This window comes from Lepidochelys kempii, chromosome 20 (genome assembly GCF_965140265.1).
Source record: "Lepidochelys kempii isolate rLepKem1 chromosome 20, rLepKem1.hap2, whole genome shotgun sequence".
In the NCBI taxonomy this organism is placed as follows: domain Eukaryota; kingdom Metazoa; phylum Chordata; order Testudines; family Cheloniidae; genus Lepidochelys; species Lepidochelys kempii.
Genome location: NC_133275.1, coordinates 22,518,767 through 22,544,994, shown reverse-complemented (window position 1 = coordinate 22,544,994; position 26,228 = coordinate 22,518,767). Strand labels below are relative to the sequence as shown.

The 26,228-nt window shown below is 62.5% G+C and overlaps 1 protein-coding gene across 1 annotated transcript; it reads right to left on the bottom strand.

Annotated features, from left to right (window-relative positions):
• Positions 1-977: 977 nt before the first annotated feature.
• On the bottom strand, positions 978-26,228 carry SLC25A23 (solute carrier family 25 member 23). The gene is made up of 10 exons (XM_073318442.1): positions 25,763-26,228; positions 20,868-20,994; positions 12,689-12,776; positions 11,785-11,896; positions 8,779-8,937; positions 8,139-8,291; positions 7,655-7,762; positions 6,471-6,638; positions 5,848-5,998; positions 978-4,982 (listed from the first exon to the last, which is right to left on the bottom strand). The coding sequence occupies exons 1-10, from the start codon at positions 25,955-25,957 to the stop codon at positions 4,798-4,800; spliced, it is 1,446 nt and encodes a 481-aa protein (XP_073174543.1). The 5' UTR covers positions 25,958-26,228; the 3' UTR covers positions 978-4,797.

Below are 26,228 nucleotides of genomic sequence, written 5' to 3'. Positions count from 1 at the left end.
TACAGAGCTAACAGCTGAGGGAGAGTCCCTGATAGCTCGAACAATAAGGGCCTGTGCTTTAGGAGGGTGATGGTCTGGATTCCAGCCATGCTGCTACAGAGCTCTAGTTACCAAGCGATTTGCCCCCGTGCTGCAGGGAACTGCTCAGCCTTCACCTTGAGCCCATGTGACGGAGAGGCGGGAGCTGACCACTTGCCCACAGGCCCTGGGTCCTGCAGGCCCCGGAGCTCCAGGCTGGCCCTTATGTGGCACCCCATCCTGGTAGTGCCTCAGAATGAACCTACCCCAAGACAACTCAGGGTTAGTCTTCACTATTTTGCAGACTGGGGGAAACTGAGGCACAGAGAGATTAAAGCAATGCAACCCAAGGCGTCTGTGGCAGAGGCAGGAATTGAACCCTCATTGTGCATCCTTCTAAGTCTTAGACAGGAGCATGGATGATCAAGGCGGGCGTTACCCTGGTCAAATCTTTGTGCCCTATAGGCTTCAGCATGATCTTGGGGGCAAGTGCAAGCAGGGGTGGGGATCTCTAGTTCCCGTGGTTATCTGAACTCTGCTACCCGTGACACGGAGTATAGACCCCCAGAGACACAGCCCCTGCATGGAAGAGCTACCCAGCTAAACAAGGTGAGCCAAAGGAGGGGTTGCTCTGAGGAAACTGAGGCCCAGAGAGCCTGACTAATTCAAGGGCTGGTAGCGGAATATGGGGGCAGAGCCGGGAGTCACACCTAGGCCTCTGAGGCTATTAGAGCGGGTTGTTCCACAGCCATGCGGCTGCCATGCTCTGTCCTCCTAGCCATGGCAGCTGGGAGAGGCCCACCCACTTGGGTGCCCTGGTGGCTGTGGCTCATGCATTTGGCCGAGGGGGTGGAGCCTGCCCCTGTGGGGGAGCCTGGCTGATGTGGTGCACGGAGCTATCCCAGCCCCTCACTCCCATTAAAATCCCCCCAGCTCCCTCCAGAGACAGAACAAGGAGGAAAGTTTAAAAAACTTTATTAGCTCTTTTTTCCCTTTGACGTGGCAGCCCCCCGGGCGCAGAGTCGGGCCTACCAGCCAGCCCTGCAGCCAGCACATTGGCAGGCGGGCGCGGGGCAGCGCCAGGCCCCGCTGAGATGGGGCGAGCGTCGTGCTCTTCCCACCGGTTACTGGCCACCCCGCAAGGCACCACGGAGCAAAGCTGCTGGCTCTGGATGGGGTCAGGCGTCCTCAGCTCCAAGGGGAAATGCTAGGATGGCGAAACTCGAACTCTGCCCCGCCCCAGGTGCTCACAGCGCCTCCAACTGGAGAGGGACTAATTGCCCTTTGGGAAGCCTGTTTGCCCCGCACCGGGGGAGGGCTGTTATTCTTCTGCCCCACACTGGGAGGGGCTGTTTCTGCCCCACTCCAAGAACCTGCCTCTGCCCCCTACTATCTCCTTAACCCTTTGTGCCTCTCATCACGCAAACCTCAAGCGGGCAAGGGGGGAATTAAATAAGATTAAAGCAATAATAATAAGCTTCAAACAGTGCCAGGAGTTTGCAGTGTCTCGCTCCCCCCGCACCACCCCAAATGGGCTCCTTCCCCACCCGTGTCACAACTTCCCCAGTCCTCAGCTGCTCAGCACTTGCTCTTACGTTCTGGGAGCAGGCCCCTCCCTACAGCCTGCCCATAAACAGCCCCACACTCTCAGAGGAAGGAGGGGGACTCCTTCCTGACGCCCAGCCCCCCCAGTCGCTGCACCCCTCCAGGCTCTGCAAATATTGCTTGGGGGTGCCCCCAGGCGAACAGTCTCTCTGTTGCTCTCTAGTGGTCAGATTTTGTATGGCTGCTCAGGAGTCAGCTATTGCGAGTGAGCAAAACAGTCCTTTGGCTTAATTAGCAGAGGGGCCTGCATCAGTCCCAGGTTTGGTCCCAGCCAATGACTCAGCTCGGGGGGCGGCGGGTGGGGGTGTGTGTGTTACGCCCAGACTTCTTCTCTGGTTTTACTGGGGGAGCTCACCCCACTGATGCCCCCCCTCCAAACACAAATCAATCCCACACCCCGCTCAGTCCTGGCTGCCAGAAGCAGAGACTGGACAACTGACAGTGCTCAATTTGTGCCAGGGCTCGGCCGTTCAGAGCCCCGGCCCCCCTGGGCTCGGCCGTTCAGAGCCCCGGCCCCCCTGGGCTTGCTGCGTCAGTTATGAAAGTAAAAACAAATTTTTTGCTTGACCGCGGGCACCTCTTTCATTGCAAATTAAGCACTGAGGCCTGGAGCTGGATCACTCGCTAACCACTCGGTTCTGTTCGTTCCCTCTGAAGCACCTGGCACTGGCCACTGTCAGAAGACAGGACACCGGGGTAGATGGGCCATAGGGCTGACCCAGTATGGCCGCTCTTATGGTCTTCTCTAGGGGCCCCCTTCCACCAGGGAGTCTAGGACACCCTCGCAGGACTAAAGGGCTCTGTAACTCCCCCTCCCCCAGGGCCTTGGCTCTGAGCTGGCGTCAGCAGGACGGGAGAGGGGCAGGCCGGCCAAGGACTGATGCGGAAAAATGTCTGCGTCCAAGGTCGGGGGGGGGAGGGAGCTGCTAGAGGGTCAAGATGGTGACTGCTGCCGCCATAGTGGCAGGGAAGAGATTGCAGCTCGGAACCTGGTGAAAGGGATCCAAGCGGATCCCAGCAGAGCCATTGCAAAGAAACGGCCGGGGAGCCCGCAGGCGGGCGCTCTACCGAAAACCCCAATGCAAAATCATAACCCAAGAATATTCTGTCTGTGGGATCCACCCTCCCTGGCGGGGGGTGCAATCCCCTGCCTTGGTACCTGAGGGGTGGGGCCTCCACCTGGGCCACAGAAAACCAGGCAGAGTCCGTAACGGGCCAGAGTTAAAACCCTCCCTGTGCAAAAGAGGCCCGACGCTTTCCGTGGTGTGTGCCCCAGGGCTCCCCCTAGGGGAGCTGAAGAGAGGGGTGGGGGTGCTGCCCCCTAGTGGATGGAATTGCACATGTGCTCAAGTATGTATACGGGGGGGGGCGGTGCGCATGCAGCTGGGTGAAGCTGCCCCCTGCAGGTTAGAATGGCACCTCGGCCCAAAGTTGGGGTGCGGGGGGAGGGCAGAGCAGCGTGTGTGTGTTAAACGCTGCCCCCTGCTGGCCGGCCTGTCGCTCCTACGTGCTGCGAGTGGCAGGGGACCCCCTGGGGCTGAAGAACGCTGCCCTCTGCTGGATGGGATATGTCAGAGCGGCTCGTGCTTGTGTGGAGAGAGGGGTGGGTGTAGGAGGGCAGCTGTGCGCATGCCATGCTGCCCCCTGCTGGATAGGGTATGTCCCAGCAGCTGGTCTGCACATGCCCAGCACTGCCCCTTGCTTGGGTGGAATTTCACCCCCATCTGCCCTGGCAACATTGCCCTGGGGTAACCCACGGGCTGGGCTTGGCTACACTGGGGCCACAAGCCCTCACTGCATCCCACCCCACCCTGGCCAGGGGACGTTGTGTGGCTCACTCCGCGTCCCGCCCCGCAGTGGGGCCGTGCCCACACCACTCGGCTTTTAGCCTGTCCATTGTGCCAGGGCGGTGCCCTGCCTCAACCACTGCCCCATGGCCCCAGGAGGCCAGTGGGTCTCCCCTGGTGCGCAGAGGGAGATCTGCTTGGTGTGTGGAGGGGAGACCTCTGAGGCTGCCGGGCTTCCCCCAGGTAGGGGAAGAGGCTACCAGTGCCAGGTCTCCCCTGCCTTGGCAGGGGCAGAGAGAGACAATGGGTGGCCATGGAGGAAAAGCTGGAGCTAGCCCTGATTTCAAGGTAGCCCCCCAGGCAAGTCACATGTGGCCTCCCCCTTTTGCAAGGTCCATGCACGCGCACGTGTGTTTTAGGCTGCAGCCCCTTGGGGGATCCGGTGCAGTTCCTGGGCTGGGGGGAGTTGCAGGGGGGTCCAGCTGGGCTCTGGTAACGCTACTTGGGGGGTGACCCTCTCTACAGGAGGGGACCCCCAGTGGGATCCAGTGGGATCGCTATGTCGGTGAGTCCTTCTAGAAGGATTCCCCTAGAGTCCTGTATCTTGGGGGGGCGGGGGGGAGAGTGGCTAGTGGAGGACTCTCCATTGGGATCCAGTGTTGGTGCTGATTGGAGGGATTCTCCCGCGGGATCCAGTGTCAGTAGTGAGTCAGGGGATGCTGATTGGAGGAGTCTCCCCTGGAATCCAGTGGCAGTGCTGATTGGAAGAGTTTCCCCTGGGATCTCCCGACCGTGCTGTCTCAGCGAGTGCTTGGGGGGCAGGAGGGGGGCAGCAAAGCCCCCAGTGCAGGAAACATGCCATGCCCCAGGCCATAGCATGCAGGGAACGGGGCTGTGCATGTGTCATGTGCTTCCAGGAGCGATGCCCCCTTAAGCAGAGCTGGGGGCTGGAGTGGGGGGGGGGAGCTTGTCAAGTCTCAAACTAAAATTAGCCAAAACGTGAGCCTTGTATTAATCCCCTCCCCACCGCCCCCAATGCCCCGGGTCTGCTCCTAGCCCCCACACCCCCTGGCAAAGGGTGCCCCCAGCAGCCATGCTCTGAGTGGCAGAGGTGGGGCGAGGGGTTCCCCTTTCCGGGCACGCTCAGAGGCAACGCCCCCGGGTTGCTCCTGGATTTGGTCCTCTGGACCGGCTCAGCCCCGCTGCATCGGAGGAGGGGTGTGTGTGTGTGGGGGTGTAGCTGAGACCTCTCAGCGTCCCTCTTAACGCTCCTGGATCCGGAGCCCCCACCGGCCCAGATCCTGCTCCGTCAGCTTCCAAAGTGCAGCGAGGGGGCAGGGGGCAAGCCATGGGGCAGGGGCATCCGTGCCCCGCCAGGCCGGCGGGTTCATCTGGACGTCACGCCCAGCACCTGCTTCATGTTCTCGTAGACCACGTAGCTGATGCTGACGGCTGGGATCACTTTCATGAAGTTGGGGGCGATGCCCCGGTACAGGCCCAGCACCCCCTCCCGCGACAGGATGTGCTTGAAGAGGCCCAGCATGGTGGGCTGCGGGGCGCCCTCGATGGAGGCTGGAGGGAGAAGGGGTCCCGGTCACTTCCTGCCACTCACTGTCACCCCCACCAGCATGGCCTGAGGCTCAGTTACACTCAGGCTATGGGGGAATGGGGGGGGACCCTCAAAAATCTCCCTGTGGAGGGGACTTCCCCCCCCAGCTTTTAGGAGGCTTTGCCCCAGCCCTGCTCCCAGGCCCCCATGCAGCAGGTGGCTTGGGGGCATTTCCAGAGCATGCCGTGCTACTGCTATTCTCTGCTCCCCAGGGCCCACGGGGCGAAGCATGAGTTAGAGCAGCCCCAAGGCTGCTCTTGTTGACACAGGGAACCAGGCAGAGGGCCCCAGCAGCTGGGTACGCAGCAATATGCCCCAGGGATGGCTTGCCCAGCATGGAAATGCAGCTGCCTCTGGGGTGAGGCACAACAGCTGGGCACAGCAACGCTGCACAGGGACGGCTCGTTCTAGCGCTGCAGCTGACCCGCACTGAACTCCCACTCGCTCCTTGCCCCATGGATCTGCCCCCAGGCGCTGGTCCAGGGGAAGTGCTGTGGGGAGGGGTGGGGAGGGCTGAGCACGGGAAGACCCCGTCTCTCCACTAGTCAAGGCCCCAGGCCGGGAAGCAGGGAGCCCAGAACAGGGGCTGCTGCTGGTCCCCCAACCACCCTGGCTGCCTGGTCTGCTGGCCCATGGGGATTGGACCACTAGTTCTCCTAGCCCATAATGCACCTGGGTCAGCTGCGCAGCTCATGGGTCCTGCCCTGGGATGCAGAAATCTCCTCTGCTTTCAGAGTCCTTAGGCCACGCCCATCCCCGAGGTTTCTGGGCCACTGCCCCAGCCCCCCCAAGGGCATCCCTCACTCAGTGCATGTCCCCTGATCTCACCTTGGGCTTGCATCCGGGTCCTCACCAAGGCCAGGGGGTAGCTGGCTATCTGCCCGCAGGTGCTGGACATCGTCCCGCAGGCCAGGAGCACCAGGATGCCGGGGTCCGCTGTGTTCTTGCTGTACTTCTGAAGCCACATGTTCTTCAGCGTCTACAGGAGGGAGGAGAGGAGACCTGACGAAGGGGTGGATGGATGCCAGGCTACAGCAGCGGGATGGGAGTTGCAAGGGATGGGGGGCTGCAGCGGGATTGGCAGTGAGGACTCCTGGGTTCCACCCCCGGCTCTGGGAGGGGAATGAGGTCTAGTGGTTAGAGCACGGGAGGGCTGGGAGTCAGGACTCCTGGGTTCCACGCCCAGCTCTGGGAGGGGAATGGGGTCTAGTGATTACAGCAGGGGGGCTGGGAGTCAGGACTCCTGGGTTCCACGCCCAGCTCTGGGAGGGGAGTGGGGTCTAGTGGTTAGAGCAGAAGTGGGGCCTGGAAGTCAGGACTCCAGCGTGTGACAGATGTGCCCACGCTAAGCTCTCAGACCCTGACACCCAACGGTGGGGGAGGAGCCTATTGGCAAACAGACTCCACCCCCTCCACCTCATTTGCAGGCCTGTGGCCCCGCGGGCCCTGACCTCGTAGATAGCCAGGTCGATGCCAGCGTAGGGGATGATGCCTAACACATTGGGCAGGTAGCCCTTGTAAAAGGCCCGGATTCCCTCCTTCTGCAGGATCTTCTTAGCACAGTCGGCCATCCCCGAGTATTGACCCGTCTTCCGCAGGGTCAGCCGGGTCTTCAGCACCTGGGGGACCGGATTCATTCAGGATAGCGAAAACGGCAAGCGGCCCTTGCCCGCCATACAAATGCAGCTGCATCTGGCGTGGGGCACAGCCACGGGCTAACCGCATAGCAATGGCTCAGCCGGTACTGAAATGTAGCTACCTCTGGGGTGGGGCAGGAAACCTGTTTGACAGAGTAGCTTAGGACTGGAATAAGGAATCACCGGAAGGACTGAGGGAGGGAGAACGGCATTTCTCAAGCTCGGATCTGGCTTGGGCATGTGCTAATGTCCCGATAGCCATTTCTATAAGGAGCTTCAAGGGCTATTTACCATCATGGGCACGCAAGCCTGAGATCGTACAGCTCACGTGAAAGGCACTTTCCCCCGGGGCCTCATGCTGGGCATGTCAGCACCGATTGCAAGGGGAGAGCTCCCCCTCTTGAGCCCCTGCAGCACAGCACCCCCTAGTGCTGCACTGACCGTGAGGAGAGAGCACCCCCTACGGAGCGCCCTCCCACAGCACAGCACCGCCCAGTGCCACAGCTGGATCAGCACTGGCTCTGGGCACCTGCTGCCCCGGAGTACAGCACTCTCCAGTGCCTAGTCCGAGAGAGAGCGCCCCCTACCGAGTCCCTCACAGCCAGCGGACGCCCCCCTCCTGGATCATGCCTTGCAGCCCCCCCAAACAAGAGTCTGTACTTATCCCGTTACCGCAGTCTCTGGCCTTTCCCAATCTTCAGGCAGGGTGCTGCTCACGCTGCTATTACCCCATTGGACAGCTAGGGAAACTGAGGCAGGGAGGCTGGGGGGCGTGCCCAAGGTCACATGGCCAGTCAGTAGCAGAGCTAGGACCTGAATTCGGGTCTCTTGAATGGCAGGCCCGTGCCTTAACCATTCCTCTGATAACACCGCAAAGTCCCTGCTTTCATACAGGACAGGGGAGCTTTCAAGGAGGCCAGGCTGTAGCTACCGCACTGGATGCAAACCCTGGATTGGTGCCCCCTAGAGGTGGCTCGGCGTCCACGGGGCGGCCTTACCTCCATGGGATAGATGATCGTCTGCGCAGTGGCACCGGCCAGCGAGCCGGCCACAAATCTTTCTTGCACCCGCAGCGTCTCCTGCTGCCCACGAATCGCCCGCTTGATCTGGGATGAGAAACAGCAGATCAATCGCCTGTGCCCTGAAGGCATTTTCCAGTTTGCGATCCACGCCCCACCTTTTAGTGGGCAAAGGCAGGTGCTGGGTCGTACCATGGGGTCCCAGGCTGTAGTCCCACGGGAAAGATATTCTGGGGGGTGGGGGGAAGTTGTCTGCATTTGGATGAGCTTGGAGACCGTGATCCAGGATTCCTGGGTTCTGTCCCCAGCTCTGGGAGGGGAGTGGGGTCTAGTGGGTTAGACTAGGGGGGCTGGGACTCAGGACTCCTGGGTTCTCTCCTTAGCTCGAGGAGGGGAGTGTAGACGCCCTGACATCTCTGTATCTGTACTCCTCCCCGCGGGGCTCCAGGCCCCCGGCACCCACCTGCTCATAGGCCATGAACTTGATGGCAGACTCAGGAGCGATCTTCAGCACATTGATCCCATTGCCGCGCCAGAGCGAGCGGATGCCCCCCTCCTGGATCATGCCTTTCAGCCCCCCAAACACGTTCATGTTGTTGGTCTTGGAGGCGTGAACCTGCGCCAGAAGTGCAGCAGCATCAGTGCCCGGGGAGGGTGCCCCGCCTTGGAGGGGCTGGATGCCCAGCCTCGTTAGGAACCCCGGCCTCACGGAATGCGGCCACCTCTGGGGTGGGGCATGGCAGCTGGTTAACACCTGCACAGCAATGTTGCACCGAGCCTGCACGTTCAGTGCTGAAATGCAGCCACCTCCGGGGTGAGGCCCCCCAATCGGTCTCACTGCCCATCTCCAAACCCCTTCTCCTTCTGCCATGTCCTTTTGGAGATGGGGTGCCCCAGAGCTTCATGCAGAATTATGGGGTGCATTTGTGGCACCCTCTGGGGGGGGCAGCCCCACTGTACCGATCAATGCCCAGCTGCTGCTACATTCCACCCCACGCAAATGCCCATAGGCATCACTGCAGGGTCAGACTATTCAGGTACATAATGCCCACTTCCCTATAGCCACGGCCCGAGCAATGAGTTGGGAGCCTTTTATTACTTACCTGCATGAAAACTTTAAGCCGGTCCAGCGGGGCGGTTCCAGTTCTGGAGACGGCCCCAGCCATGGCGCCCGCGAGCAGCTGCTTCCACCACATCCCCGTCTTCTTCTCCTTCTCGGAGAATTCGTCAGGGACAGTAAGGCATTCGCCGATGTCCAGGACCTGCCGGGAGAGACGAGCGGATCAGAACCAGAACCCCAAGGACAGTGCAAAGCCCTGGAAGGAAACCCCCAAACAACAGCACCCCCTGGCTATTATCAGCTGACCTCAAAGCGCTTCACAAGGGAAATCAGTAACATTTACCCCCCTTTTACAGGTGGGGAAACTGAGGCACACAGGGTGCGGGGGGAGGCAGAAGTGATTTGCCCTAGGTCACCAAACAGGCCAGCGATAGAGCCAGGAACGGAACCTGCACCCGGCCCCCTAGTGGGAAATTCTCCCCCTACCCCCGACACCATCCGGGCTGCACCACCTAATCTGACCTCACGCTAGCCTTGCAGCTTGTCCAAGGTTGGGTTTCATTAGCTTGGCCGTTCATTACGTCTCACAGCCCCAAGGGAGGCGAGTGAGTGGGGCTCCTCCTGCCAGGACCCCACGGGGCAACTGGTGGGGCCAGGGTGGCAGGGAAATCCGTGGCTGGACTGCAGCTCCGGCATGAGTTATGGGGCTTGGCACCTCTGAGCAGCAGGAAATGGGTCCGCCGTGGCCATTGGCTTCCTCCCCCATGCTGCTGGACTCCAAAGCCAGGCACTGACTAGTAGCCTACATGAGGCGCAAGCCTACTCCTCTCTTGGGGGAGCCAGGTTTAGGATTTAAGCCATCTCTATCGCCGCGTGCCAGGAGTCTCCTCCGGGCACCACCCGTTGGGCTCACATGTCGAGGGAGCCCACGAACGCCGAGAGCCATGCAGCACCAGGCTCGGAGCCCCACTCTAGTAGGATTAAAAATTCAGGTGTGCAAAGCCCCTGAGACGGCCCTGTGGCTGGAGCCCTAAGAATGCTGCTTCCTATTGACGGAGTCCCGTGTCAAGGAGGATTGCCAAGCGCCTCGCAATGGTAGGGTGTCACCGCTGTTATACAGATGGGGAAACTGAGGCACAGACCTGGCCAGCGTCACACATGGAGACAGTGGCAGAGCTGGGAATAGAACCCTGAATTCTAACCTCTCCCTGCTCTAACCCCCTAGACCCCACTCCCTTCCCAGAGCCAGGGATAGAACCCAGGAGTCCTGGCTCTCAGCCCCCTGCTCTAACCACTAGAGACCACACCCCTCCCAGAGCCAGGGATAGAACCGAGGAGTCCTGGCTCTCAGCCCCCTGCTCTAACCACCAGACACCACTCCCCTCCCAGAGCTGGGGACCCAGGAGTCCTGCCTCCCAGCACGCAGGTGTTGTTTAATGAGTCCAGCTGGCAGGAAGTGGGGGATGGACTGAGTTGCGGATGACTAGCCACATGTCCTACCCGTTGGGGATCACCCAGGATAGACTCCAAGCCCTGGGGGCGTCTCTGCTCAGCCTCCCACAGCCCGGCCAGCTCCTGGAGCCTCGGGAGCCCCCCGAGAGCGGCCCTGTGGAGCATGGTGGGGCACGCTCCAGCCGGATCCCCTGCAGCTGATGAAGGTTCCTCCATGGCAGGGCGAGCGGAGGAAGGTGAGAGTGGGTGTGGAGGGCAGGGCAGGCAATAAAGCCTCCTAGAAATCCTCTAATGAGATTAGGGGGCTCTGCGGTGGAGGAGGGACTTGGACAGAACTTTGCCCTCTAGCTCATCCTGCTGTTTGCCTTTATGGGGAGGGGGAAACTGAGGCACAGGGAGGGGCAGGGACTTGCCCGAGGTCAAGAAGAAAGCCCAGGAGTCCTGACTTCCAGCCCCCCCACTGTAACTGCTGGACTCCACTCCTCAGCTCCCAAAGCCAAGGAATAGAACCCAGGAGTCCTGACTCCCAGCCCCCCCGCTGTAACCACTGGACTCCACTCCTCTCCTGAAGCTGGAGACAGAACCGAGGACTCCTGAGTCCCAGCCTTCAGTGCCAACGCTGGAGCTATCCACTCCCCTCCACCGCCCGTAAATCAGGGTTAAATATATCGCAGCCTGTTTGCTGATTGCCAGCTGAGATTAGCCCAGGAAGAGAAACAGCCCTTCCAACTCCCGGCACTGGCCTCCTCCCAGCTGCTCTGGCCTCCGGGCACCTGCTAAGAAGGGGGCTGTTGCCCCCTTGGATCAGGGATGGGACAAAGGGATGGGTTAGGTCACGACTCCCTGGGGGAGAAGGTGGGGGTAAGGGGGCTGCTCAGTCTGAGTCATTGAGCTCTTCGGCAGACTGGGATGCGTTGGGCTGGTCCCCTCTGCTGCCGCTCAGCACCTTGGTGGCAGGAATAGAACCCAGGAGTCCTGACTGCCACCTGCCCCTCCACCCCACCTTGCCCTAACTCACTAGACCCCAGTTCCCTCCCAGAGCTGGGGAGAAAACCCAGGAGTCCTGCTCCCAGCCCCCTGCTCTAACTCTAGACTCCCCTCCCAGAGCTGGGGAGAGAACCCAGGAGTCCTGCTCCCAGCCCCCTGCTCTAACTACTAGACTCCCCTCCCAGAGCTGGGGAGAGAACCCAGGAGTCCTGCTCCCAGCCCCCTGCTCTAACTACTAGACTCCCCTCCCAGAGCTGGGGAGAGAACCCAGGAGTCCTGCTCCCAGCCCCCTGCTGTAACCACTAGATTCTCCTCCCAGAGCCAGGAATAAAACCCAGCAGTCTGGATTCCTAGCCCCTCTTCTGTCCCTCCAACAGCTGGGATCTGGGTTGCTGGTCCTATTCCAGCCCAGCCAGGCACCCTCAGGTTGGGGACACGAGCCGGCGGGTCTCGGCCTAGTTCCCGGTGGAGATACGAACGGGCGCGTTGATGGAGCGCATTGGCTGGGCAGTGAGGGGTACCTGGGGGTCTCCCGGGACCGGCCGGGAGCTCCCAGCTGGGAAGAAGAGTCTGGGCTCCCGGCTGAGGACCGGCCCTAGCCCCACCTCACCATGGAGTGCTTCCAGTAGTGGACGACCTCCTCCATGTTCTCCAGTGGGTTGAGGATGAAGTGGTCTCTCCACTCGTGCCAGTCGATGGTCATGGTGCCGTCTTTGTCCATGCTGCCAGGCAGACAACAGCCGCACCCAAGGTGAGGGTCGGTTCACATGCCCTGTCCCTCGTCCCCCGCCCCCCTCGCTGGCCTGTACCAGCCCCCACCAGCTCAGGGACCCAGGTAGCTGTGCAGATGCTCAGCCACCGAGACCCCCGCCGAGTGGGGGGCGGGGGAAGCAGGTTTTATTATCCCGAAGTCACAGGCAGGGGCAGCTGAAGTACAGAACTACTCCCCACTGTGAATCAATGGCAGAGCTGGGAATAGAACCCAGGAGTCCGGGAACCCAGCCCCCTGCTCTATCCACTAGACCCCACTCCCCTCCTAGAGCTGAGAGTAGAAGCCAGGAGTCCTGGCACCCTGCGCCCCCATACTCTACCCACTGAACGCTGCTCACCTCCCAGAGCTGGGGAGATAACCCAGGAGTCCGGGAACCCAGCCCCCATACTCTACCCACTGAACCCTGCTCACCTCCCAGGGCTGGGGAGAGAATCCAGGAGTCCGGGAACCCAGCCCCCTGCTCTACCCACTGAACCCTGCTCACCTCCCAGGGCTGGGGAGAGAACCCAGGAGTCCGGGAACCCAGCCCCCTGCTCTACCCACTAAACCCTACTCATCTCCCAGAGCTGGGGAGTCCTGGCTCCCAGCTGCCCCCCTGCTCTACCCCACTAGACTGCAGCAGTAACGAATGCAGCTTGTTTGGCAGAGCTGAGGCTGATCTCACTGGAGTTGCGAGCAGACAGCAGGGCAGGGTTTGGGGGCGTACAGCTGGGGGGGGGGAATTGGGGGCCCCTGGTCTCACCTTTGAAGGATTTTCTCTGCCTGCTGCAGAGAGATGTAGACTCCGAGGCTGTGGAATGTCTGCTGGATCTCGGACACATCGATGTGGCCTGGGGCACAAGCACAGGGACCATGCAGGTCAGCAGGGACAGTGGGGCGGGGGGTGGATTCAGGTGGGGCCGGGAGGGGGGTCCTACTGGGCTATAGAGCTGCACACAGGGGGCATCAACAGAATAGTAGGTGGGGGGGCCGACAAGGTGCGGGGAGCTGTTTCTACATCCCATCCCCCCCACGCTGCATGCCCAGGGAGATCAGCAAGCAGAGCTGGGGCCGGGATGGCTGGGGGGGGGCGGGATAGGTTTGGGGGTGCATGCCGTAATAGGGAGCGGGGAGAGGAATCTGCCTACCCAACACTTAGGTTCCCGCAACAAGCTCCCCAGAAGGGTGTGCTGGTGTCCCACCTGGAAGAGAGGGGTGGGGTGGGGGGGCTGGGTGGGGGGACAGCCGGGGAGGGGCCAATCCAGGCTGCAGCCAGTGAACTTGCGAGGGGCTGGGAGCTCCTAAAAGCACCAGGTCTGCCCAGAGGGGGAGGAACGGGGCTGGGGGCACTCACCCAGCCCTGCCTCAGCCCCCAGAGCCCCAGCCCCAGTCTGCCCTGGGCTCAGCAGCTGGCCTCTTTAGGGGGTCCCGAGCGGGTGGGAGCGCCAATGGGGGCAGGGAGGGAGGGGCAGCTGGGCTCCTGGTGTGAGGTCTGGATCTGCGGGGGGGGGGGGGGCACGTGGGGCCATGCATGCATGTGGGCATGGGCGTGTGCGGGCCCAAGGCGTGTGAACACGGGGGTGTCTCTGGCCCTGCATGGTGGGACATCCGAGCAGACCCCCATCTCTGTGCACGCACGTGCATCTGTGCAAGTGTGTGCCCCCTCTCTCCATGTGCACCCTCAGCTGCGTCCTGCCCGGCGGGCCCCACTCTGTGCGGGGCGGAAGAGCGATCCAAGGTGGAGGGTGAGCCCAGAGGGGAGGCCAAAGAGGGAATGGGACTGAGGGGAGGGCAAATCAAAGTAAATCCTATCTGGAAGAAAGAGTGAGAGAAAAAGAAAATGAAAGAGTGTGGGGGGAGCGGGGGGGATGGAGAATCACTTAGAAAACACCTTCCCTAGGGAAAGACGGAGGAGGGGTACGGGAAAACGGAGGAAGAGAAGGAAAAAGGGAACAGAGGGGAAAGTGGAGAGAAATGTATTTATCTGGGTGCAGCTCTTCACTGGCCACCCTGGTACAGAGATTAAAGCCACCCTGATCGATCGGCTGGCGCCTCCCCAAGCCACCCGCGTGGGCAACCACCTGCTGCTGTCCCAGCTGAGCACAGCCCAGGGCCCAGCACTTGCAGCTGCCAGCTCTGCCAACGCAATGCTCTGCCAGGTGAGGCAGAGGGGCAGCTGATGGGTCTGGCATGTTTACACCCACCCCCTCTCCCAGTGCTAACAGGAGCCAGCCACCCTGTGCACATGCTCGGTGGAGCCCAGGGAGGCTTCGGTTCAGGGCCCCTCACCCCCACCTGGGCAGGGATCCCCAAGATCAAACAGCCGCAGGCCTTCGTGAGCCACCTCCACGTGCTGGCCAGGAGGGGCCTCCTACATAAGGGGCTCAGTTCAGTTCGGAGAACTAAGGTCCTTAGCATTAATCCCCAGCTGATTTCCTTGCCAGGCCCTTAGCTAGAGGCTGGGGACGTGGCCTCTCAGCGGCTGAGTCCAGCCGGCGGCATGGAGCCCAGTGTGGGAAGGGCTGAGATCCCAGGGGCATGGAGCAGCCGGCGCAGAGCGCAGGGAGGGGACGGTGGGGGATCCGGCCCTAGGAAGTTCTCGGTCTGCGTGGCATGGGGCACAGACAGAGGGCTCGGAGCTGTCTGCTTTGCCGTGGTATCGTCCACCCACCCTCTGCCGGCCCCATCCACCCATCCTGTGCCAGCCCCATCCTTCCATCCACCCACCCTCTGCCACTCCCATCCCAAGATCATTCATCCATCCAATACTATCCCAGTAACCCCTGAACCAGAGAGACGAGAGCTAACCTATCCCCATCCATCCCTCACCTCCCTACATAGGCGGGAAGGGTGGCCTAGGGGTTAGAGCACTAGCCTGGGACCTGGCAGAGCTGAGTTCAATTCACTGCTCTGCTACAGACTCCTGTAGTGCTGTGTGCCTCAGTTTCCCCCATCAGGACGATGGGGCTTGTAACAAGACCGATAATTAGTACCTACGCGAGACCTCGGTCTCTCACCAGTTCTCATATTCCTGTTCCCATAGTCGCTAAACGTGAGAGAACATCTTAAAGCGACTTTCAACTTCAAGTGCTTCCGCACATGGGAGACGCAGGGATCGCTTCCAGCCGGCTCTGGCAACGCGGCCGCCTCTGGGGTGGGACATGGCGGCCGCCTGCCAGCACACGGCAGCGCTGCACTGCAGCCCAGGGCGGGCTGCGGAGGATAATCCTGAGCCAAGAAGAAACTGCAAGGGGGAGCTGAGGTCAGTGGAATTTAATCAGGGAATGGGGCCAATAATATCCATGTCACTCGCAAAAGTGATACAGAATCTGCAGTCGCTGCCCAGACCTTAGCTGTAACAGAGCACCTCCTCCTGGGGCTTTGGGGCCAGCCCCCACTGGGAGGGGAGAGCTGCCCCTACCCTGCAGCACAGCACCCCCTAGGGCCACGCTGGGGTTTGCACTGAGTGCCAGAGGAGAGCGCCCCCTAGCGAACCCCCACCCTGCAGCACAGCGCCCCCTAGTGCCACGCTGGGGTTCGCACTGAGTGCCAGAGGAGAGCGCTCCCTAGCGAACTCCCACCCTGCAGCACAGCGCCCCCTAGTGCCACGCTGGGGTTCGCACTGAGTGCCAGGAGAGAGCGCCCCCTAGCGAACCCCCACCCTGCAGCACAGCGCCCCCTAGTGCCACGCTGGGGTTCGCACTGAGTGCCAGAGGAGAGCGCTCCCTAGCGAACTCCCACCCTGCAGCACAGCGCCCCCTAGGGCCACGCTGGGGTTCGCACTGAGTGCCAGGGGAGAGCGCCCCCTAGCGAACCCCCACCCTGCAGCACAGCGCCCCCTAGGGCCACGCTGGGGTTCGCACTGAGTGCCAGGGGAGAGCGCCCCCTAGCGAACCCCCACCCTGCAGCACAGCGTCCCCTAGGGCCACGCTGGGGTTCGCACTGAGTGCCAGGAGAGAGCGCCCCCTAGCGAACCCCCACCCTGCAGCACAGCACCCCCTAGGGCCACGCTGGGGTTCGCACTGAGTGCCAGGGGAGAGCGCCCCCTAGTGAAGCCCCACCCTTCAGCACAGCGCCCCCTAGGGCCATGCTGGGGCAAGCACTGACTACCGGGGAGAGCGCCCCCTAGTGAACCCCCACCCTGCAGCACAGCGCCCCCTAGGGCCACGCTGGGGTTCGCACTGAGTGCCAGAGGAGAGCGCCCCCTAGCGAACCCCCACCCTGCAGCACAGCGCCCCCTAGTGCCACGCTGGGGTTCGCACTGAGTGCCAGGGGAGAGCGCCCCCTAGCGAACCCCCACCCTGCAGCACAGCGCCCCCTAGGGCCACGCTGGGGTTCGCACTGAGTGCCAGGGGAGAGCGCCCCCTAGCGAACCCCCACCCTGCAGCACAGCGCCCCCTAGGGCCATGCTGGGGCAAGCACTGACTACCGGGGAGAGCGCCCCCCAAGGGACTGGCTGATTCCTGACCCAGGAGGAAAAGCAGCCCTTAGGGGCGCCCAGCACCACCGCCTGCTCCTTGGAGGTCTCCCAGCCAAGCACTGACTCTGCGTAGCCCTGTCTAGCCCCGGTGGGCATTGCAGGCACTGGCTGGGTGGCCGGGTTACCCCCTGGAAGGTGTCTCTCCCAGCTGACAGCGCCAGCGGAGGGAGAACTGAAAAGCCACCCACCCTCCAGGCTAAAAATTGCCAGGGCGTGACGCCAGCTGTGCCTGCTTCTCATCTCCCCGCTGCCCACACACGGCACGGCATCCCTGCCCCCTTTGCCATCCCGGGCCGGCGCCCACCCCAGGGGACCGATCCGAAGGGCCAGAATGGGGAGCGAGGGCTCCAGCTTCATCCTTGATAGGGGCTGCGGGGAGGGGGCAAACTCCCACCCCCAAGCTCCTGGCTGGGAAGGGGAGGGGTTCAAAAGAGCCAGGTGGGGGTGGGGATCAAGTGGCTGGGAGTCCTTTAATTCCCTGGCACCAGCCCAGATCCATCCCTGTCTCAGGCTGGAAGCTGCTTCCAATCTAACGCCCTGCACCCCCCTCGCCATGTGAACCGAGTTGGTTGGGTCTCAGTCCGGCTCCTGACCCCAGGGCCCCATCGAAGGGACCCATGGGCTGGCAGTCCCAGCAAGGAGGCCCTGGACGAGAGGGGGATGAAGAGATCGCGTAAGCCAGGGGCACGGTGTGTGTTGTTATGGTAGTGCCCAGAAGCCTTCAACTGAGATTGGGTGCCGGAAACAGGAGCCCTGGCTCCCAGAGAACCCAGGAGTCCTGGTTCCCAAGAACCTCCCTGCTCTAACCACTAGACCCCACTCCCCTCCCAGAGCCAGGGATAGAAGCCAGGAGTCCTGACTCCCAGCCCCGCCCCCCACTCTAACTACTTGACTTACTGGGACATATTCCCTTCTCACTACCACCAGTGTAAATGCAGAGTCGCTCCACTGATTTCAAGAGGACTCTGTCGGGTTTACACCCAAAGGTAACCGAGCCCCCCATATTTATATCTCACTCATCATGAGGCCTCAGGCCTTAGACCCAACTGGACTTGACCCTCAACCCTGTCTCTCTAGGGCGGCCAGATCTCACCCATGCCCATCGACGCAGGGCTCCGCACCCATCCCCCAGCACCCCCTGGTTCACCCAGGCGACAGGGAGCTTTGGACACCTGCCACCCCCTGAGCGGCCAGACGCAACAGGAAACCGGTCTGAAACCGAGAGGGGAAGAAGCTCCTAGACAGAGAGACAGACAGACAGAGACCGACGGACCCTCTCCCGAGCTGGGGATAGAACCCAGGAGCCCTGGCTCCCAGCTCCCCCTGCTCTAACCACTAGACTCCCCCTCCTTTCCCAGGGCAGGGGACGCTCCCATTGGAGACACAATGAGCAAAGATCGGGAGGCTGCCGTCAGGGGCTCGTCACCTGTTAGCAGGTGAACAGGGACATGAGCAGCCCCGGGCGGTGCGGAGCCTGGCACCGGGCCCCGTCCCATTCAGGATCGTCCCTTCAAACACAATGGGGCTCCTTGAGGGAGCAACCCAGGGGCCTGGGTGGGGCTCGTGGGAGTCAGATTCGGCTGGCGACGGCCTGAGGGAACCAGGGAAGGAAGCTGGAACGGACCGAGACAGGCCCGATCCTCTGTCCCTCGGGCCCCTCCAGCAGTGCAAAGGGGACCCCGAATAGTCCCCTTTGCACAACGCGGGGGGGTCCACCCGGCTGCTGCAGAGCTGGCTCATGGACCCTGCTCCCAGGCCCCTGGCATGGGTGGCGGATCTGAGCCCCATGCCCAGGGGACAGACGGGAGCAGTGTCAGGGACTGGGTGGGGACATGACTAGGTGGCCCTGGGGCGTATGAGGGGAGTGGGGCCCGGTGGCCCTGGGGAGCAGGGGGGGGGCTGGATTCCTCTGTGCCCTGGCGATTCACTGCCCCGCAGGGGCCACGGAGAGCAGATGCAAGGAGCCCAAGCCCAGATCCCCAGGCTTCGAGCCATCTTGGTCCCCACCACTGAGCGTAGGTCATGGAGCAACCGGGGCCAGAGAGAGAGAGAGAGAGAGAAGTGGGGGGGGGGGGCAGGGGGAAGAGAAGCCAGAGGAAGACCAGAGGAGGGCAGGGCTTGGGGGGAGAAAGAGAGGAAAGAAGGGAGGGGAAAGAGGGAGAGGAGGGCTGATGGGAGAGAGGGACTGAAGGGGAAGAGGGAGTGGTGGGGTGGGGTGGGGGATGGAGGGAGGTATGGAAGTGGGGGAGGGGCTGTTGGGGGAGCAGTGGGGAGGGGGATGGAGGGAGGGAGAAGGGAGGTAGCGGAGGGAGGTAGCGGAGGCGGAGGCAATGGGGGAGGGAGGGGAGGTTGGGGCAGCAGTGGGGAGGGCAACGCAGGGAAGGGAGGCTGTGGGGGGCAGGGGGAAGGGGGGCGGCAGAGGGCAGGGGGAGGGAACGCAGGGAAGGAAGGGGGCAAGGGGAGCGGGGGGGGGGCACGGGAGGGCGACGCAGGGAAGGGAGGCGGCAAGGGGAGTGGGGGGCAAGGGGAGAGAACACAGGGAAGGGAGGCTGTGCGGGGCGGGGGAAGGGATGCAGGGAAGCGAGGCGGCAGAGGGCAGGGGGAGGGAACCCACAGAAGGGAGGCTGTGGGGGGCGGGGGGCAGGGGAGGGGACGCAGGGAAGGGAGGCTGTGGGGGGCAGGGGGAGGGCGACACAGGGAAGGGGACGCAGGGAAGAGAGGCTGTGGGGGGCGGGGGGAAGGGACGCAGGGAAGGGAGGCTGTGGGAGGTGGGGGGAAGGGAGGCAGGGAAGGGAGGCTGGGGGGCAGGGGAGGGAAAGCAGGGAAGGGAGGCTGTGGGGGGCGGGGGGAAGGGACGCAGGGAAGGGAGGCTGTGGGAGGTGGGGGGAAGGGAGGCAGGGAAGGGAGGCTGGGGGGCAGGGGAGGGAAAGCAGGGAAGGGAGGCTGTGGGGGGCAGGAGGAGGGGACGCAGGGAAGAGGGGCTGGGGGGAAGGGACGCAGGGAAGGGAGGGGGCAGGGGGAGGGAACACAGGGAAGGGAGGTTGTGGGGGACAGGGGGAAGGGACGCAGGGAAGGGAGGCTGTGGGGGACAGGGGGAGGGTGACAGAGGGAAGGGAGGCTGTGGGGGGCGGGGGGCAGGGGGAGGGCGACGCAGGGACAGGAGGCTGTGGGGGACAGGGGGAAGGGACGCAGGGAAGGGAGGCTGTGGGAGGTGGGGCGAAGGGAGGCTGTGGGGGGCGGGGGGAAGGGAGGCAGGGAAGGGAGGCTGGGGGGGCAGAGGAGGGAAAGCAGGGAAGGGAGGCTGTGGGGGGCAGGGGGAGGGCGACACAGGGAAGGAGACGCAGGGAAGGGAGGCTGTGGGGGCCGGGGGGAAGGGAGGCTGTGGGGGGCGGGGGGAAGGGAGGCAGGGAAGGGAACACAGGGAAGGGAGGCAGGGAAGGGAGGCTGGGGGGGCAGGGGAGGGAAAGCAGGGAAGGGAGGCTGTGGGTGACAGGGGGTGGGGGCAGGGATGCAGAGAAGGGAGGCGGGGGGGCAGGGAACTCAGAGAAGGGAGGCTGTGGGGGGCGGGGGGCAGGGGGAGGGCGACGCAGGGATGGGAGGCTGTGGGGGACGGGGGGAAGGGACGCAGGGAAGGGAGGCTGGGGGGGCAGGGGAGGGAAAGCAGGGAAGGGAGGCTGGGGGTGGCAGGGGGTGGGGGCAGGGATGCAGGGAAGGGAGGCGGCGGGGGGGCAGGGGGAGGGAACTCAGAGAAGGGAGGCTGTGGGGGGCGGGGGGAAGGGAGGCAGGGAAGGGAGGCTGGGGGGGCAGAGGGAGGGAGGCGGTGGGGGGCAGGGGGAGGGAACTCAGAGAAGGGAGGCTGTGGGGGTGGGGGGCAGGGGGAGGGCGACGCAGGGACGGGAGGTGGCGGGGGGGGCCGCAGGGAAGGGAGGCGGTGGGGGGGGGACAGGGGGAGGGCGACAGAGGGAAGGGAGGCTGTGGGGGTGGGGGACAGGGGGAGGGTGACGCAGGGACGGGAGGCTGGGGGGGCAGGGGAGGGGACGCAGGGAAGGGAGGCTGTGGGGGGCGGGGGGAGGGCGACGCAGGGACAGGAGGCGGCGGGGGGGGCCGCAGGGAAGGGAGGCGGCGGGGGGTGGGGGACAGGGGGAGGGCGACGCAGGGACGGGAGGCTGGGGGGGCAGGGGAGGGGACGCAGGGAAGGGAGGCTGTGGGGGGCGGGGGGGAGGGCGACGCAGGGACGGGAGGCGGCGGGGGGGGACACAGGGAAGGGAGGCTGTGGGGGGCGGGGGGAGGGCGACGCAGGGACGGGAGGCGGCGGGGGGGGTACGCAGGGAAGGGAGGCTGTGGGGGGCGGGGGGAGGGCGACGCAGGGACGGGAGGCGGCGGGGGGGGTACGCAGGGAAGGGAGGCTGTGGGGGGCGGGGGGGGCCGCAGGGAAGGGAGGCTGTGGGGGGTGGGGGCGTACCATCGTTGTTGCGGTCCAGGCTGTGGAACATGAGCCGCAGCTTTCGCTCTCGCTCCTGCAGGTAACACACGAACTCCTCAAAGTCCAGCTCTCCGTCCTGGTCCGTGTCGCCCTCGCGCAGGATCTCCTGGGGGGACAGCGGGTGTGAGGACAGGCTGGCCCCCCCCCCCACGCCTCGGACCTGCTGCCCGACATCCCACCTCGACTGCTGAGAGCCAGGACTCCTGGGTTCTAAGCCTGGCTCTGGGAGGGGAGTGGGGTCTAGTGGTTAGAGGGGGAAGGGGGCATCCTCTGTGTGTGACACGTGGATTGTGGGAGAAGGTGTGTTTGTGGCAGAACACACACACCGGCGGGGTGGTGGTGGTGAGAGGCTGTGTATCCCCCGAGGAAATATCAGATTGGTTGCATGTGTTACTGTGTGTGAGCGCAGGTAGGCGGGAGGGCGAGTGTGCAAGGTCGTGCGTGAGCTGAGTGTGCAAGGGTGCTCAGGCGAGCCTCCATAGAATTGAGAGAGTTTGCAGGGCAGATGCCCATGCGCCAGGATGCCAACTGCAGGGAATTGCCCCCGCCCCCTGTCCCGCTGGGTGGCGTTACCCACCCGTCGGGAGCACCAGGCAGGGGCAGGAGGGTGGACCGGGGCCCGTGCTGGAAAAGCCAAGGCCGTGTGCTCCTGGGAATGTCTCCCCCTGACAATGACAGAGTTGTTATTATACCTGAGCTGAGGCCGCCTCTTTCACACCTGGCTCCTGGCCAACCCAAATGTTCCCAGCGTCACAGGGGAGGTCTCCACCCCCCCGCAAAACCCAGCTCTACAAAGTGCCAGGATCCCCACTTCCACCAGGGGAAACTGAGGCACAAAGTGGGGAGGGGACTTGGCCAGGAAGAGAACCCAGGAGTCCTGCCTCCAGACACCCCTCCTCTAGCCAATGGTCCTGAGACAGTCCGCTGACCCATGCTGCCCCTCGCCCAGGATTCCAGAATTGGGCTTGGTTTGGATCTGGATTCCACCGGGCCTCAAGCACCAGTGTCCGAAGTGGGGTTTGGATAAGAGCCCTCTGTGCTCTCCCCGCACCCCACCGGGATCTTGTGGTGGGGCAGGGGTCCATGGCCCAGGTGACCGGAACCAACAGCCCCACGCTGGCCTCTCTGGCTTTGCCACAAGTCCCTCGTTATTCGGGCCTGGATCGGGCCCACCTATTTTCGGCTTGTTCTGTTTACATTCCACATGCCGGTCCGGCTCGCTTGCACGTCCCAGCCTCTCTGTGAGAGGGGGAGAAGGAGACGAGTGGCGGGCGGAGGCGGATGTGAGGGCATATTTTGGGCACTTGCTCCGTGAGGCATTTCCAGGCACGTGCAATCAAGACAGGCTGGAAATTAGGTAATCCAGGGCTTGGAGTAAGGGGATGAGGAGTCAGGACTCCTGGGTTCTATTCCCAGCTTTGGGAGGGGAGTAGGAGCTAGTGGTTAGAGCCAGGGGCTGGGAGTCAGGACTCCTGGGTTCTGTCACAAGCCCAGGGAGAGAAGTGGGAAGGATTGGGAGTCAGGACTCCTGGGTTCTATTCCTATCATTGCCACCAACTCCCCGTGTGAGTTTGGCAGAATGCTCTTTGAGCCTTTAGTGAGAGAACTCAGGGTTTGGGGACGGGCGCTAGATTGGGGCACGGGGAATCCAGTAGATCCCCATCCTCTGCGGTTCTGTGATAGTAAAGAGGCCACGAGCAATGGGCTAAAAATAAGGCCGGAGACATGGCCTATTTATACCTCCCCATGTTTGTCTGTATGTTTCATTCGGAACCCCCCCAGCTCCGTTTCCCCTGACACTGGGCTTCCTAAGCAGAGGGGTCCACGGCTACTCCCGCCGAACCCATTGGCTGGAGCCTGGGGGGGCAGAACTGGGGGTGCAGAATGGACTCAGCCGGCCAGAGGGTCAGCCCAGGCTGGAAAAGCCCTGCCGAGTCGTGCTCACCACCCCCAGCTGCTGCAGGCTGGGCCTGGCGGATTGTGCCGTCTAGCGGCACAGAAGTGAATGCACGGGGGCACGTGAGCACACGCGCACTTGGTTATGAACACGCAGACACATTCACGGGGTGCAAGCTCACAAGACTGCACGGGGGCACGTGACCACGCACACGCTTGCCTGAGGACACATGGGCACACGCATGCATGGAGGGCACCGCCAGGCAGGGCCATAAAGCGCACGTGCAAGAGGACACAGCGGCACATGCATGTCGAGGCCCACTCATGGAAACGGGCGCACCCCTGCAGAGGGGTGCACACGCAGGCATGCACGTATGCACGAGGGCACACGTATGCACGAGGGCACACGTATGTACAGACACGGGCTTGCACATGGAGAAACAGGCAGACACACCTATGGGGTGCAGCCATGCAGGAGGAAGCTCACACAGGAACAGCTGTGTACACGTGGACATTTGCACACCCTCCTGTGGTTTGTGGGATAGTAGAATGCCCCCCTCCCCCATGGGTAAAGCTAGGGGGACCCCAAGCAAAGACCAAAATACCCTGAATTACCCAAAATACCCGGTTTTGTTCAATATCTTCATTAATGATCTGGGGGATGGCATGGATTGCACCCTCAGCAAGTTTGCAGATGACACTAAACTGGGCGGAGAGGTAGATACGCTGGAGGGGAGGGATAGGATACAGAGGGCCCTAAACAAATTGGAGGATTGGGCCAAAAGAAATCTGATGAGGTTCAACAAGGACAAGTGCAGAGTCCTGCACTTAGGACGGAAGAATCCCATTCACTGCTACAGACTAGGGACTGAATGGCTCGGCAGCAGTTCTGCAGAAAAGGACCTAGGGGTTACAGTGGACAAGAAGCTGGATATGAGTCAACAGGGTGCCCTTGTTGCCAAGAAGGCTAACGGCATTTGGGGCTGTATAAGTAGGGGCATGGCCAGCAGATCGAGGGACGTGATTGTTCCCCTCTATTCGGCACTGGTGAGGCCTCATCTGGAGTCCTGTGTCCAGTTTTGGGCCCCACGCTACAAGAAGGATGTGGAAAAATTGGAAAGAGTCCAGCGGAGGGCAACAAAAATGATTAGGGGACTGGAACACACGATTTATGGGGAGCGGCTGAGGGAACTGGAATTGTTTAGTCTGTGGAAGAGAAGAATGAGGGGGGATTTGATAGCTGCTTTCAACTATCTGAGAGGTGGTTCCAGAGAGGATGGCTCTAGACTGTTCTCAGGGGTGGCAGATGACAGAACGAGGAGCAATGGTCTCATGTTTCTGTGGGGGAGGTTTAGGTTGGATATTAGGAAAAACTTTTTCACGAGAAGGGTGGTGAAGCACTGGAATGCATTACCTAGGGAGGTGGTGGAATCTCCTTCCTTGGAGGTTTTCAAGGTCAGGCTTGACAAAGCCCTGGCTGGGATGATTTAGTTGGGGTTGGTCCTGCTTGGAGCAGGGGGTTGGACTAGACCCTCCTGAGGTCCCTTCCAACCCCGATATTTTATGATTCTATGATTCAGGGAGCACTTTCTGGACAAATGTCTAGCAAGGGGAATGGGAGGCCTCCAGGACTCTTGGGTTCCACGCCCACCTCTGGGAGCAGAGGAGGACTCCTGGGTGTGCGTGTCCATATACAAGTGGGTGTGGGCTCACCTCCCCCGCCATGAAAACACCCGTGCATGGGAGCCCCGGTTCACATACAGCTTGCGTGCGTGCTCATACGCCCCACGTGTGTTGGCGTGCATACAGCTGAGTCGGTGCACACCATCACACGTGTGGTCACGTGTACGTGTTCGAGCTCGTGCCTGCCACGCGGGCTGAAGTGTGTGTATGCCTCTGTACACGTGCCCTCAGTCAATCATTTCCCTGCTTGCGTGCAAGATCTTCCCACTCACTGATCCCCAGGTGTCCCTTCCCAGAGGCGGGCGCTGTCCCACCAGGGGAGGGGACTCTGATAACTCCCTCTTCCTTGGAACAGGGCACAAAGGGGATCGAAGTCTTAGGGGCTAGGGGAAAGAGGGTCCCCCCTTTGCACCCCATAACCCCAATGCCCATCCTCTCCTGGATGCATTGACACGGAGAGGTCAAAACAACATCTCCCAGCTGGAGAGCCCAGCCCTGTAGCTGAGCAGTCCCCACTGCTGAGAGATACTGGGGCCCCCTGAACATCAGTGGGACAGAGGAGGCGGGGTTCCTGCCTCGCCCCATCTCAGGAAGGGAGCTGGGAGGAGAGGGGAGTAGCTCCCAATGTCACTGTCCCTCTCCAGCTCTGCCTGTTGCTCCTGCTGCCTGGGCAGAGCATCTGGCTCAGGAGGTACTCAAAATGGGAAGCAGCGGGGTCTAGTGGTTAGAGCAGGAGGGAGCTAGGAGTCAGAACTCCTGGGTTCTATTCTCAGTTTGGAGGGGCGGGGGGGTCTGGTGGGTTAGAGCAATGGGGGCTGGGAGCCAGAACTCCTGGGTTCTATTCCGTTTGGACGGGGAACAGTCTGGTGGGTTAGAGCAATGGGGGCTGGGGGTCAGAACTCCTGGGTTCTATTCTGTTTGGAGGGGGAACAGTCTGGTGGGTTAGAGCAATGGGGGCTGGGGGCCAGAACTCCTAAGTTCTATTCTCAGTTTGGGGTGGGGGGCTGTAGTGCTTAGAGCAGGAGGAAGCTGAGAGCCAGAACTCCTGGGTTCTATTCTGTTTGGAGAAGGAGCGTCTGGTGGGTTAGAGCAATGGGGGCGGGAAGCCACAACTCCTGGGTTTTATTCCCAGCCCTGCCACTGATTCACTGCATGACCCTGGGCATGTCCCTCCCCCCCCTTACTCCATGCCTCAGTTTCCCCACTGTACAGTGAAGCTGTGACAGTCCCTGCCAGCCAGAAGGCACCCTCAGCCCCCTGGCTCCCCCAGTGGCAGGGGCCCGTCCCGCCCTTACCTGTTCAGCTTGGGAGCTGGCATTCATGCCCATCCGCGCCAGGCCCTCCCGCAGCTCGTTGATGTCCACCCGCCCGTCCTTGTTGGTGTCCAGCTGGTCGAAGAGCTCGGCCCAGTGCTTCTGGCGCTCGGGGTCCCGGCTGTCCTGGCACAGCGCCCGCCACGGCGCCGGCCCCCCATCCCGGGCACCCCGCATGGCGGCGCCCCCCGCTAAGCCCCAGGGCTGGGGGGACCCCGCATGCCAGACCGGCGGGCTGGGCTCCTAGCGACTCCGAGCCCGTCCCCAGGGGCTGGGGCTGGGCTGCACGGCCCGGCGCTGCATGGCCTGGAAGCGCGGGGGACCCCGGGGCTCCGCTCACGCCCGGGACAGCAGGATCCCTGCCAGGCTCCGGGGAAAGCAGCGCCTCCGGCGCCAGGGCATGGCACAATGCGCTGGTTGCAGTCGCCTCCCACGGAGATTGTTTCCT

Excerpts from the sequence above, each read along its gene's own strand:
- SLC25A23 (XM_073318442.1), bottom strand. The coding sequence starts at position 25,957 with ATGCGGGGTGCCCGGGATGGGGGGCCGGCGCCGTGGCGGGCGCTGTGC. Across the intron at positions 12,777-20,867 it reads CCTGGACCGCAACAACGATG|GCCACATCGATGTGTCCGAG; the intron begins GTACGCCCCCAC and ends CTTGTGCCCCAG. Across the intron at positions 11,897-12,688 it reads GCAGAGAAAATCCTTCAAAG|CATGGACAAAGACGGCACCA; the intron begins GTGAGACCAGGG and ends TCTGCCTGGCAG.